At 41.9% G+C, this 14,154-nt stretch overlaps 1 protein-coding gene across 4 annotated transcripts in view; it reads left to right on the forward strand.

The window, feature by feature from the left end:
- Cacna2d3 (calcium voltage-gated channel auxiliary subunit alpha2delta 3) overlaps positions 1-14,154 on the forward strand; it is a 903,262-nt gene that overhangs the window by 711,815 nt on the left and 177,293 nt on the right. For all 4 annotated transcript variants that reach the window (XM_074043965.1, XM_074043966.1, XM_074043967.1 and 1 more), the window contains 6 exons: positions 4,098-4,169; positions 4,426-4,487; positions 5,858-5,925; positions 10,504-10,549; positions 10,709-10,806; positions 13,389-13,482. In XM_074043965.1, coding sequence (XP_073900066.1) covers positions 4,098-4,169; positions 4,426-4,487; positions 5,858-5,925; positions 10,504-10,549; positions 10,709-10,806; positions 13,389-13,482 — 440 coding nt within the window. The remainder of the gene's footprint in view (positions 1-4,097; positions 4,170-4,425; positions 4,488-5,857; positions 5,926-10,503; positions 10,550-10,708; positions 10,807-13,388; positions 13,483-14,154) is intronic.

A 14,154-nucleotide genomic window follows, 5' to 3' on the forward strand; every position in this document is an offset into this window, starting at 1 on the left:
ACTGTTTCAGTGCCTAATAATGTATGAGTTATCCTCCTCTGGGGAGCACAAAGAACATGGGGAGTCTTGTAAGTAGAGCTGCTAAGTAAATGTTTATCCACATGGTGTTATAAATACTGCCCAAATATTCTACCTTGAACCCAAAGAGAATCACTTCTGTTACCCTGTAAGCCTTCTTTCTACTGCCCACAGTCAGTCTACATTTCTTTTTTCCATGATGACTCTCATAGAAATTTTCCCCAGAACCCTTTCTTCCCAAAGCCCTGTAAGCCTCTTCTCCTGAGGCATGTTTCTGAGACCTTTGACCACATATTTTGTTCTTCTTTGGACCTTCTGCTATTTCTCCGCAGCTTATGCTTGAACCCTAGATCTCCAAACAAAGCATAGCCTGTCCTGAGAGCCCAGGCAGATGGATAAGGTGGAGGAGCTGTGGTGGGGGTATTCCACGCCTGTTCTATATTCATACACTGCTTGAATGCTTGCTTAGGAACAACCTGACTGTTTCCTGACTGTATCTCCCTTCCCTTCAGTCTGTGAGCTTGGCCAAGCGGCATGTCGTGGGGGCTTGGAAGTGCAGCCTTCCTGTACCCTAGGAGGGTGAAGCTCCTGCCCTAATGTAGACAAGGAGCCACCATTAGGAGAGAAAGCTATCGTTATGTAACAAGTTGACTGCTGTGTCTCTGGGGTAAGCTCCCCCAAAGCACTGTGCCTGGTAGGTGAGAGCAGCAGGCTCACAACAGAATGAACCTCCACCTGCAGCCTGTGGGGTTGAGAAATTTGATGCTTTGATGGGTCATGGAAGTTGCAGAGCCCCAGGGACTCTGGAGAAGCACCCAGATGATGCAGGGTGGTTCCCAGAGACCAAGCAAGCTGATTACTGCAACCAGATTGCTAATTCAGTTGAGGAAGTTTTACCTTTTATGTTATTGACCACCTTTGGGTGAGAGCTGCTTTAATGTTTACTGCATTATCGTGCTTACAGGTGCTTGACATCTGATAGGGAAAAATAAAGGTACCATGTATCATTGATGTTCTCATTTTTTTCTTTGAATATGTATTAAGTTGAACATCTGTGTATGTGATTTTTAATGACTACATGATATGCTAACATATGGGCACACAAAAAATTGTTTGGAAGTTTTCCTCTGCCAGGTCATTTTCATTTTTCCAGTAGTTAACTGTTGTAAATTCAGACAGTGAGAAGTTCAAAGTCTATGCAGAGTGGTACCATTTGATCTTGCCCTTCCTGTCCTGGCAGGTAGAGACTGATAACTTGTTATTCCCCATCACTGTTGCCTGTGCTTTGGATTCCTCTGCCACCTTGGGACCTATGGTTGTCACTGAGTTATCGTGTGACCCTGACCCTGAATACCTTTTTGCCCTTCTGGAGTCCTCAGTCTCTTAACATAAAAACCAACATCTCTAGAATGCTCTAGTCTATTGAAAAACCCTCAAATCCCTTTTCCTTCTCTGGCAATGAGGACAGAAAAGCATCTCCCATGAGCCTCAGATTCCAGTACTTGGAGCCAATGGAAGAACCCAAGAAAGTTAAGACACAGAATAGTGTATGCTCAATTTTTAAAACTTAACTTTGACAAAAAAAAAACTATACATACTAATATGTAATTTTCTATAAATGTTTAAATGTTTAATTTTATTCAAATAACGTTTTCTTCCTATTTGGGAAGCTTGGGCTCAAGAGGCACAGAGGCTTGCTATGTTACCTTGGACAAGTTTCTTAACCCCATACCTCAGTTTCTCTACCTGTCAAATGGAGATAGTCATGGGAACTTAGAAGATAATTTTGAGAGTTTTACAATTGGTGCCCAATACATAGTAATAGCTCAGTCCTTCATAAGAACCTGATGACTACAACTTTTAAAACATGTGGCAAGATCCCTGGAGTCTTGGAGTCTTTACCCAGTCTTTTGACAGAGTAGGTGCGAGAGGAAGAAACTGAGGCACAGAGAGGTCCAAGGAGAGCTTGTATGTGTCCACAGCAAATTGTGAATCCTGTTATCCTAGATTAGCCCTCCTGCCTTGGGTTGCCTCCTTTTCTGGTGAAGGGTAGCAGTGTTCAACTTGGTGAAAGTTACAAAATCCATTTAGTGGTTCCTGAGCAGCAAAGAAAAGCAATGGAATCTACTGAGATAAGGAGATGCTGAGGGCGTCCTCGGCCTAGGATGTATTTTTCTTGTGGCTCATGGTCCCAAAAGCTTGAGAAACACTGGGTTAAAGCTTTGGGTATCTGTTCGAGGCTTGACTCCTGGTTCCTGAAGCTATTGGAGGATTCTGACAATATGAGAAAATGATGAGGATGATAATGAAGAGGACACATGCTGCTGATGGTGGTGATGATGGAGGATAGCAATATATGTTCATGCTGCTGATGGTGGTGATGATGGAGGATAGCAATATATGTTGAGTGCTTAGCATGTACCAGGCACTTTTCTAAATACTGACCCATCTAACCCTCCCTACAATTTTATGAGATGGGTGTCGTCATTAGTTCCATTTTCCAGAAAAGGAAACTGAGGCACAGAGAAGGTAAGTGATCTTAAAGTTCTAACTTCAGAGTCCATTTCTAAACTATGGTGTTATCCTGTCTCACAGCTAGGTGTTCAATAAGTATAACCTCCTTTCATTATTATTTTTTAAAAGGGAAAGACTGGATTAACTATCTAAGCTTTTGCCTCTGTAACACATCAGTGACCCTGGTCTTGGGCCCTCCCTGGCCCCATGCTAGTTGTTCTGTGCTACCGTGAGTGAGTTGGGGTAGCAAAAAGGCATGGAGAGGCTGACCTAATCTCTAACTTGCCTGGGGAATGTGAGAGGGGAAGGTCCCAAATGGCTTTAGGCAGGCACCAGAAAAAGGAAAAATGAAAACCATGTTACAGATAAATCGAGCCGTTCTTAAAAGTTAGAAAGTAGGCTTAATTAGGACCAGCTCTCTCCATCCAAAACCACAAAAGTTAAAATGGGAAAATATTTCCAGAAATGCCCATTATGTGTTGTTAAAAAATATCTAGAGTAAAATATATGTTTTATTTTATACATGCCTCCAGCTAAAAATTATGTTTTTACTCTCTTTCACAGAAGATGGGAATGCGAACCCAAATCTAGACAGCCCTGAGTCAAATTTGGGTTGCTTGCAAGCCTTGCAGTTTTGTATCAGCCCAATCTTACTCAAGCTTCTCAAAGGAGAAAAGGGGGGATTGGATAAAAAAAAAAAAAACAAAAAAACAAGGCACGGACTGGGAAAGAGCCTTTTGGGATAAGCTGTGGCATGTCGGTCTTTGCTCTTATGCCATTAAATGCCCTTCCTTGTTGTGTCCCCTTGACACCCAGGATGGCATGTCCTTCATCACTACATCTGCTATCTTCTTTAGCACTCATGGAAGGGCCACACATAATGAGATGAGGTCAGCCAGGGGTGGGGAGGAAAGCCAGGTTCACTGTTCATAGATGGAACTTCCAAAATTGAGAGACAGGGTCGCATAGTTCAGTGGCTTGTCAGCAAGGCCATTAATTGGCTGAGATTTCTCAGTGAGCATTTAAAGATGATTCATGCTATAAAATGCTAATCCCTGTCTCCCAAATGGTTGGCCCCTGGGGGGGAGGGGAAACTACTGTGTAGGAAAACATCTTTAAACTTGATTGTCTTTTGAAAAATGATTTCTTCCTGACAAATCTGAACCGTTTTTGAAAATGTAACTTGTCCCCAGAGTCATTCTTGCTTCTTAAGTGTTTTAGTGGATTGCCAGGAGTTTGTTCTGATTCTCAGGATTCATCAACATGGTACAGGCTTTTTTGTAGTTGCTGTCCTGTGGACCAGAAATCGAAGTCAAGACTCATTTATTTGTTGTTGCTCATCACATCGTTCAAGAGTAGCTGAGTGTTTATTTTTTGGAAGCTCTGTGTTAGAGGTTTATATTCAACAAGCAACTTTATCTGCAAAAGCACACGGGTACTGTGGGGGTCAAGCCTCTGCTTTGCATAAGCCACCAGAAGTGCTCCCACCTGAGCAATGCAAGGTACCCCGCTGGCATTGACACCCAGGGAAGAATTAACACCTAGATTTCCTTTTCTCATTTTAGTTAAGAAATGCCATGGTGAATCGAAAGACGGGGAAGTTTTCCATGGAGGTGAAGAAGACAGTGGACAAAGGGGTACATTTTTCTCAAACATTCTTGCCACTTAATTTAAAACAAACCACTGTGAAAAATTAGCTTTGAAAACTCTATCTGGAATAAATCTCTTTCAATGAGATCATTTTTCTCTTGTCTTTACTTATCTCAAACAAGACTCATGTAGTACTGTTAACCTGATCACAGTGTGCCCATTTATTTTTTATTGACTTCTGAAAACATCACCTAGCAGACTAACCATGTTTTCTTTTCTCTACGACTTCTTTTTTCAATCTAGAAACGGGTTTTGGTGATGACAAATGACTACTATTACACAGACATCAAGGGTACTCCTTTCAGGTAGAGCTGACCATAATACATGGACATTCCATCAGACCCATCAGTGTGTTTGTACAAAACCTGCTGACGCTCTCAGAGCTCATCATCTGAAGATAACAAACACCCTGCCGAAAGGCTGGAAAGAGTGAGGAAGGGGCTTTTCCCAGGCTGCTTTTGTCTTCCAGAAGGGGGAAGAGATGGTTCAGGCCCACCTAGGGGAAGTCCCTCAATTTGTCATGGCTTTGCATCTCACTACCAACAACAACAACAAAAAAGCTTTGGAGGTTCCCACCAAAGGTGGAGACCATTCGGTTTGTTACCAGGGTCCTTAACCATCTAAATTGCTGCCTCCTGAGATCCATTCCACCTTTTATTTTCATGACCAGAAAACAATCCTTCAAACTTGGAGGTAGCATTTCATCCCTACATATTGTGTTTCTGTTTCAACTTCTCTGAACTGTTCTTCTCTGCTTGTCTCCCTTTGAATCCTATTGTTTCTCTTTGTTACATTCTAAAAAGATGGTTTTGCCTCACTGCCTGTTTTCAAATGTGTGTGTAGCCTCCTAAAGTTGCCCACTCCTGTTAACTCAGTGTTGTCACACATTTTGGCAAAAAAAAAAAAAAAAATTATTTCAGTAAGGCTACTTCATGTTCCTGAACTGGTATCTTGCAGAGCTAAAGAGAGATTTTATTGACTACACATTCATCTGAAAAATAAATTCTAGCATCACTGTTACAGGTAGATCCCACTTGGAACCTAGAGCAATCAAGGCACAGATGGGCTGCTAAGTGAGTTCGCCAAATGAATAGACAGTGTTTTTATAACACAGTCTCTTACTTTCAGCAAAAACAGAAAGGAGCCTAAATCAAGCCAGTGAAGAGTGTGGAAAACCTATTAGAGAACTGGGCAAAGAAGCCTGTCACACAGTAATGTGGCTGCACATAAGCAGTAGTGGAAGTTTTCATTTTGCCCTTGAGAAGGGGTCAGTTTTCCCTCCTCTCAAACTCTGGGGTCTGGGAAGTCCCATCTCTGGCTGACCACAGGGGCAGAGGTGTGTAAGGTGGTTGCACAGAGCAGGGTGCATGGTCCTTGGGAGGGTGTCCAAGGGAAAGGCTTGCTGGAGGGCAAGTTGTTTGCCACAAGTCTTGAAAACACAAGAGCAGCCAATTGCTGCTGGCATTTCGAATCAGAAATTACTTTGAAGCAGCTGCTTGAACCTAAGAAAAACCAACACCCACTATAATCAGTGAGGTTTTGAAAGTAAACTGTTGGAAAAATTGTTTACAGAACATGAAATGGAAATGTGAAAATGGAAAATAAAAAATGTTACCCACAAGTCTATTCCAGTTGATGCTACGGACTTCAAGGTCTTCTTTGTTTCTCTGCACAGTTTAGGTGTGGCGCTCTCCAGAGGCCATGGGAAATATTTCTTTCGCGGGAATGTGACCATTGAAGAAGGTAAGGTGTGGCCTTGGCTCCTCCTATCCTTTGGCCTGGAGGAGAAAGGTCTGGAACCAACAATGAGTGGACTATAGAATTTGTTCATTCCCCAAACCTCTGGCCATTGCCTTGGGCAATTGACTCATTAATTGCTCACTTGCTGTTACCTTCCTTTCTTGCCAACTTTTTCTAGGTTTCAGAATGGGGGGGACCCCCAACGAATGGTGGCCTTTGTTGTGATTTAATTTATTTATATTTTGCCTTTATCTGTAGAATTGTCGAGGAAACTCATAACCTTTCACCAGCTATAATCTTCTCATACATAAAATCACTACCAGAAGAAAAACAAATTAGTGTAAAATCTCAAGCCCAGGGGGACAATGAAAGCAAAGATCTGGAAGTCTTAGCCTTCTACACAGTTGACCTACACATCTCACTTGTGTTTCATAGCAACAACCCTCGCCCAAGAGAAATGTGACCACTGAAATGATTGACAGAGGTTGGAGAAACAGGTTGTATCCTGTGACTCTTATCACAGTCCACATTAAGCACAGGTGCCCAGAGACTGTACCACATAGCTCTGTAAACTGAAACGATTGTCATACACATGCCAACCGTCCTTTTCATCCCTACAACTCACTAGTTCAGTAAAGCTTCATTTCCCAGTGTCAGGTGGGGGTGGGCATGGTCAATGAAGGCTCTCTTCCCTGAGTAATCTTGAGTAAGTCACTTGCCCTACTTGGGCATTTTTTTTTTTTAACACAGGAGGAATTGGACCAGACAAGGACTGTTTCAGGGTAGATAGCTAAGAATAGGAAAGTTGTTTATAATCCAAGTTTCAATTGCTTAGAGCTGGTTAAAAATGAACATGGTAAATTTCCAGAAGTAAACTACTCCACGGCTCCCACTGATGATGGAGTAGGGCGTGAAGAATGAGAATGATGGTCCCTGAGATGGCACGTTCCATGGATGGCCTCCTGGTTTACTGCTGATTATTCCTGCAATGTCTCACAAGTGTTGGTTTTGGTTGTGAGGTGACTGTGAGATCTTAGGGAACAGTAGGGAGAGTAGAGAAGCTCACTGTGAACTGGGAAGAACCCATCCTGCGCCCACCCCAGAGCCAACCATGTGATTTCTCTTTCTAGAAACACAGAAGGAGAACATGGGCAACTTTGTGACTTGGGCAAAATACTCCACAGGAAGTGTTCTCTGAGATCATGTTTTAACTTCTAGTATTTTCTGTGGACATCGGGGTCCTTGAAGGCAGAAAATTCATGTCTGAGCCATCTGAAGTCAAGCTAATGAAACAACTCATGGTCAGAACAACAGTTGTCCATTAGTGGAATCCTTGCCTCTCACATGTCTGTCCCCTTAGCCTGTCCTCTACATCTGGACCTGTTTCTCCCTTGCTTTCTCTGTCTTTTCTCCCTCTCTCTTCTACTTTCTCCCTTTCCTTTCCCAAACTCTCTCTCTCTCTCTCTCACAGTTGTTTTGCATTGTCTTTTGGATCATTTTCTTTTTTGGTCACTATCTTCCTGTATGTTCCCCAGCTGTCAGGCTAAGCAGTCACACACAGAGAATTTCAGAGCTAACTATTACCACCATGAAGAAATTACTTGTATCCTCAGCAAGGGGGGGAATGTCTGGTTATCCACACAAATGAGGTCAGATCTTCCTCTCTCTGTTGGTCCTCTGTAAATAAAAGGACTTACAATCCTGCCAACTTCACTAAGTAATAGAGCCTAGGAAAGCTGCTTCCTCTTAGGCTGACTAGTAGAGTCTTGTCATCTCTAAGAACCATGGCATAATTATTGTTCAGGGAGAGAGAAGGACTTCTTTGGGGATGGCAGACATACTTCTGTAGGTTTTGCAATAAGGAATGCTTCCCTACAAATTGTAGGGATTTTCCATATGCTTTGACAATGCTAGATACTACCAAGAGATTGACTGCTCAAAAATATAAGGACAGGTAGGTGCAGTGGCTCATGCCTGTAATCCCTGCTACTCAAGGGGCAGAGATAAGGAAGATCACAGTTTGAAGTCAACCTCAGCAAAAAAGCTCACAAGACCTCATCTCAACCAATAGTGACTGGGCCTGGTGGCATGTGCCTGTCATCCCAGCTATGCTGGAAGGATAAATAGAAAGATCATGGTCCACGCCAGCCCAGGAATGAATGGGATACCCTATTTGAAAAATAACTAAAGCAAAAAGGGCTGGGGTATGGCTTGAATGGCAGAGTACGAGCCTAGCAAGTGTGAGGCCCTGAGTTCAAATGCCAGTATGGCCTAAAAGAAAAGCATGTAAAGAGTCATTTCTATAGTTGTGCCTCTTCTGAATCTCTTTTATATCCTTTGCATGTATTATACACAGTAATTATTAATAAATTAGAGCTTTTGTCAATAATGTCAATCATCAGTAGATGTGATTTTTGTGAGAAAGACTAAAATCAGGGGTTGTGGGGGGAGAGAGAGGAACAATTACATTTCTTCCCCCGGGGTCCCATTTGTAGGTCCTGTGAAATAGAGCCACACAGGGCTTTGTGGGTGAAGGTTGACTAAACTGAATATAGAATAATAAGTAGAACTGACATCCTTAACTCAGTATTCTGGAAAGGTACAGTTCCACCTCAGCACCTTTGCACTTCTTACTCCTTCTGCAGTGAGCACTCTCCTTGCTTCCCTGCGTGACTTTTTCCCTTCCCTCCTTCAGATCTTTGGTTAAAATCACTTTCTCAGTAAAACCTTCCCTAACCACCAGAATTAGAACTGAAACTCTGTCTTAAGCTTTCCCATCTCTTGGTCCTCCCTGTCCTTGTTCTATGCTCCCTTTTCCTTCATAGCCTTCACTACCAACTGGTATGCTATATATTTTAATTTCAAGTTTATCTACTTCTCTCCTTTATGTCAGTAGAAATGAAGAATTATCAAAGCACAGATTTTTGTTTTGTTCACTGTTATAGTCTGTAGAATAGTCCCTGACACATAGCAGATGCTCAGTAAAAATACTGAAGAAAGGCAGGAATGCGGGACAGGGGAAGAAGAAAGTAAGAAGGAAGAGAGGGAAGGAAGGAAGGAAAGGGTATAAAAGATTAATGGATAACTGGATTTTCCTAGGTGTTAATAACAATCTCATTTAACCATCTGGTGGAGTTTGTGAGTTATGTAATATTTCCTGCATCACATAGGTGATACAACCCAAGGTCATTCCCAAGGTCTTGTAACCAGTAGATTTTATAGCCTGGTATTCAATCTCACTTACTCCTCACTTCTGTACAATCAAACATGGTGGTGTGATAGGCCTAGTGTCCCACTATTGGTTTTATACATCCATATTTGAGCAGGAAATTGGAGTCCTGTGTGCAGTGAGATACCATTGGCCATGAGGAAACTGACTTCCTGAAATAAGCTATAACATCATCAAAGTGTCTGAGTGTGTCATTCAGAAGTGCATGTCTACTGATTTCCCATTGAATTCAAGGCACAAGATCCAAGGAATGAGAGTGTCTTCACAAAGGGTCTCATTTTGTGTTGCTGTAACAGAATACCTGAGGCTAGGTACCTTATAAAGAGGTTTATTTAGCTCACTATTTTAGAGGCTGAAAGTCCAAGACTGGCTGGCTCCATATAGTTGGCTTCTGGCTGCATCCAAACTTGGCAGAGAAGTAGAAAGAGCAGTTGCCACATGTAGCAGGAACGCTGGTGCAAGTGAAGAAGCAAGAGAGCAGAGAGGAACCTGGTTCATTCTTTTATAAAAATGCTCCCATGGAAACCAGTCCTGTGATAACTACATTAATCCATTCTGAGGGTGATGCCCAAATGATTTAATCCTTTTCCACTAATCTCCACCTCTTAAAGATCCACTCCCTCCCAATACTATTCATTGGGGACCAAGCATCCAATTCATGATATACCTTTGGGAATGAACCGCATCCAAACTACACAGAGTTAAGGTAGTCTGGAATATTCTGTAAAAATTTCCAGATTCCATGCAAGTTCTAGCTTCTCTACCCACGTTCCTAGACAGATGATTCATTTTACCTAGGACCCTGTAACAACTAGCAATTTTTGCTGGCAAAAAGCAGTTGAGTATTGACAATTTTATATTGTTCAACCTGTAATTTCACCCTCACAACTATCAATCAGTTAGGGACTATTATCATTCCTGTTTTGCACATGAAGAAACTGACATTTAGAGAAGTAAAGTACCCTGCTAACACCGCACAGGAGTTTGGTGGCCTAGTCCAGATACCATCTTGGACTACAAGTTGCTCCAGAGTCAGCTTTTCCTACCGTCCTATTAAGCTTCCTTCCCAGCATTCACTGATGTGTCACTTATCTTCAGAGGGTTATGGTTTCCCTGGGATATATAGCCAGGGAAGGTGGGGGTGGTGGTAGTGAAGTGTGTGAAAATGGGGACAGGGTTATCTGGGCAGAGAACTTGTTCTTTTTGTCTGGAATCCCTGTTACCAGGCAGGTCCCTTTGGATTGATGTCTACTGTTAAACCACTCCACAACCTTACCTTAGAATATTTGAAGCACCTGGGAGAACGAGGGGAAGTAGTACTTATTCTTTCATCTTTTCTCCTTGACCTGCAGGTTTGCATGACTTAGAGCACCCGGATGTGTCCTTGGCCGATGAATGGTAAGAATTCAACAGGCCTTCCTGAGCCTCAGTATTTACTGCCCTCTTTGGTTCCTAGGTGCTTGTGCCCCCTTAGTCAGTTTTCCTGGTTCAAATGCAAGGGAAGACAAAGCTGTAAATATTTATAAGCTCTTATTTGGGGCCCTGTCATGTTCATAGGTCCTACTGCAACACTGACCTGCACGCTGAGCACCGTCATCTGTCTCAACTAGAAGCTATTAAGCTCTACCTCAAAGGCAAAGAGCCTCTGCTCCAGTGTGAGTGCTTTTTCAAAGGCATGCTGCATGTGCATGTAGGGGCAGGGGGACAGTCAACTCCAAATTATTTTTTTTACCTCCATTTTCAAGAAAAGCTTTGATTTGGTGGAGTCTGTCACATTAAATCCAGCCAAATATCTGCTTTCTGTAGAAAAACAGGAGAAAGAATGTAGATTGCCAATTACAGAATCACCATTTAGCCCTTTACATGGGATTTGTTCTACATATTTCCATATCCAACTCCTTTATTTTACAAATGACAAACCAAGGTTAGAAAAACGATCATCTTAAGCTGGGTATGATGGTTGATGGTACATGCCCATAATCCCTGGTATTCAAGAGACAAAGTAGGAAGACTGTGGTCTGAGGCCAGTCCTGGGCAAAGTGGGAGATGAAGACTACACACACACACACACACACACACACACATATATATATATAAAAGAAAAAAGTGTTGGGGCGTGGTTCAAGTGGTAGAGCACTTGCCTAGTAAGTGCGAAACCCTGAGTTCAAACTCAGTACTACCAAAACAAACAAACAAAAAGATTATCTTATACAAAACTGAAAGCTAGATATCCTGGTTCTCCAAGAGTGGGGTAACTGCTGGCGCCTACCGCATCTCATAGCAGTGTATGTTCTGCTGCTTCTTCTCCTACCAAGCGTCCTCTGGAAGGGCTCGATGAGTAAGAAATGGCCAATGGCTCTGCCAAAGAGGCAGTAGGCAGTGTTGGCAGGTCTGGATGTTCCCCTAAAGGTAGGAGCAGATTCTCTCCTAACACAAAATAGTTTCAGTAGCTGCAGTTTGAGCTGAGGGAGATGCGCCAAAAAATAAGCACAGCACCTACTCCTTTTACTAACAAGCATCACTTATCAATGATGGGCAAAGTGTTTGACATGTGTTATCTTATAGAATAACCACAGCAGTCCCATAAGCAGTATAAAGAGATTAGCCAGCTGCTAAACGACATCTTCATGGGGTGGATTTACATTGCAGATATGCTTTGGTAGGGGAAGAATCAGATGGGCATCATATGAGCTTGATTGTTCATTTCCTTTGAATTTTTAATGATATATTTTATGAAACAGATTATCTCAAGTATAGAGATAATATGAAAAACACATTTTAAGTTATCATCCAGCTCCTGTTAGTTACCATCTAGCTTCTTGATATTTTGCCATGTTTCTTCAGGTAGTTTTTAAGGAATAAAACATTACTGATAATATTGAAGCCTCAGCACATACTTGTTCCTTCCTATTTCTCTCTAAGAGGGAATGACCATCCTGCATTTGTTCATCATTCTCATATATTTTGTACTATTGCCACATAGGTAGGCGCCTATAAAATATGCAGCATTACTTTGTACATTAAACTTTATATATATATAAAGTTTGAGCATTCCTTATTAAAAAATCTGAAATGTCCCAAATCTGAAACTTTCTGAACACCAGTGTGATATCACAAGTGGAAAATTCTACATCATGAAACCTATGAACAAATTCATTTAAAAATGTTGCTTTAATTTATATCCTGGCAATGTGTATGAGGTGTATATGAAACAAATGAATTTTGTGTTTACACTTGTGTCCTATCCTCAAGGTATCTTATGTTATACATGCAAATATTCTAAAACTCCAAAAACTAAAATCTGAAACACTTCTGGTCCCAAGCATTTCAGATTAGGTATACTCCACCTGAATAGATAATATATTATATGTGAATTACTACATATAATATTATAATATATAGATATATATGCAACTTCTTTGCACTCATATTTTTAAAATTTGTGTTGATCATTTAGCTTTGTTGCATTGTTTGAATTACCATATAGAATTCCACTCTATAACTGCATCTCAACTTATCTATTGTCTTTTGGATGACAAGTGAAGCTATTACCAGGTTTTGCTCTTCAACAAAGCTCCTTTGTCCTTTTTGCTCCCAGCCAAGGTGAAGACTGGCCTGCCCCAGCTGATGACTATGTGCTCTCTAGAGGGCTCTACTAAGATGCTCTCCCAGACTCATGATCTCACTCATTCCTTGGCCTCTTCCACAGAGCTCTACCCAGAATCCCTTTGTATAGGAACAGATATCCCCAATTAAAATGAGAAAAACCCTCTTAAATGGAAGGAATTACAAAGTAAGAATCCCCCAGTCATTAAGTCATGGTATCCCTTTCCCATCTTATACCCAACTGATAGAAGGGTGCTGAAGAAGTGCAGGTTGTGGTAGAGGACAAAGATAGGCATGACCAGAACCAACTTACAAGGAGTACTGGCTTCCTGTGTCCAAATCTGGGTGCATGGCATAAACTGTGGGATGGGGAGTGACAGCAGAAAACTGAAGTGTGAGACACGCAATCCTCTCCATTTCCTGTGGTCTAGTCCGAGAGCTTTGCAGTCCCGGAGTTACCAGCATATCAGGTGTCAGGCTGTTTCCTATTTTCGGCTGGTTGGTGGGAGGCTAACTCATAAAGCAATACATCGTGTGAGAGAGTAGCCTGCAACCTGACCTTGGTGAGCACCTCTCTAGCCCCTCTTTGGGGCCTGGCCAAAGCTGTCTTGTCTTCTGTCCCTCCCAACAGGTGACAAAGAATTGATCCAAGAAGTCCTTTTTGATGCTGTAGTGAGTGCACCCATCGAAGCCTATTGGACCAGCCTGGCCCTCAACAAATCTGAGTAAGTGGTTGCGTGTGTCACCCTACATGACCATTTCCACACCAAGGCCCCCAAATATGTTTATGGTTTAAAGAACTAAACTGTTTTAGGAGTCTGGTGTTAAGGTTCTTTAATTTTCCCCTAAGCTCCAAACCACAAGAGCTAGAGTAGATTAGTGGCGTGGGCTTGGATGGCAGGCTCCTGGGCTTGACATGCAATTTGTTTTGAGTTTTAACATTACATGAAATTTGGTATGCAAGAGGTAGGGTGATACTTCCAAGAGAGAGGGAGGCAGAAGCAACATTTTTCTTCCTGCCTTGCCACAGCTCCCTCTACTTCACAGGCTGCAGCATAGTTGGGATGGGGCCAGGCTAGGTTGGGAATAGGATGGGGATTGAGATCTCTATTTCGGTAGGGTGTCGGATGTAACCTTGTGGTTTTATTTCTGAAGTAAGGATGGAGGCAGGAGTGGGAGAAGTCAATGCTAGTTGATGTCAAAGACTAGGATGAGAACTGTGTTAGCATCTTATTATAATATTATTTTAAGTAAGCTATTAATATAGGAGAAACCATTCCTTTTCCCTTATACCTTCAAATAGTACAATATTCAGTTCTTCTTTTTTATTCTTCATTAGTTTCTTCCTTCATTTTATCTCCTTTCTATTCCATCTATCATACACTCTGTACCCATTT

Source organism: Castor canadensis, chromosome 10, assembly GCF_047511655.1.
Source record: "Castor canadensis chromosome 10, mCasCan1.hap1v2, whole genome shotgun sequence".
Taxonomy (NCBI): Eukaryota; Metazoa; Chordata; class Mammalia; order Rodentia; family Castoridae; genus Castor; species Castor canadensis.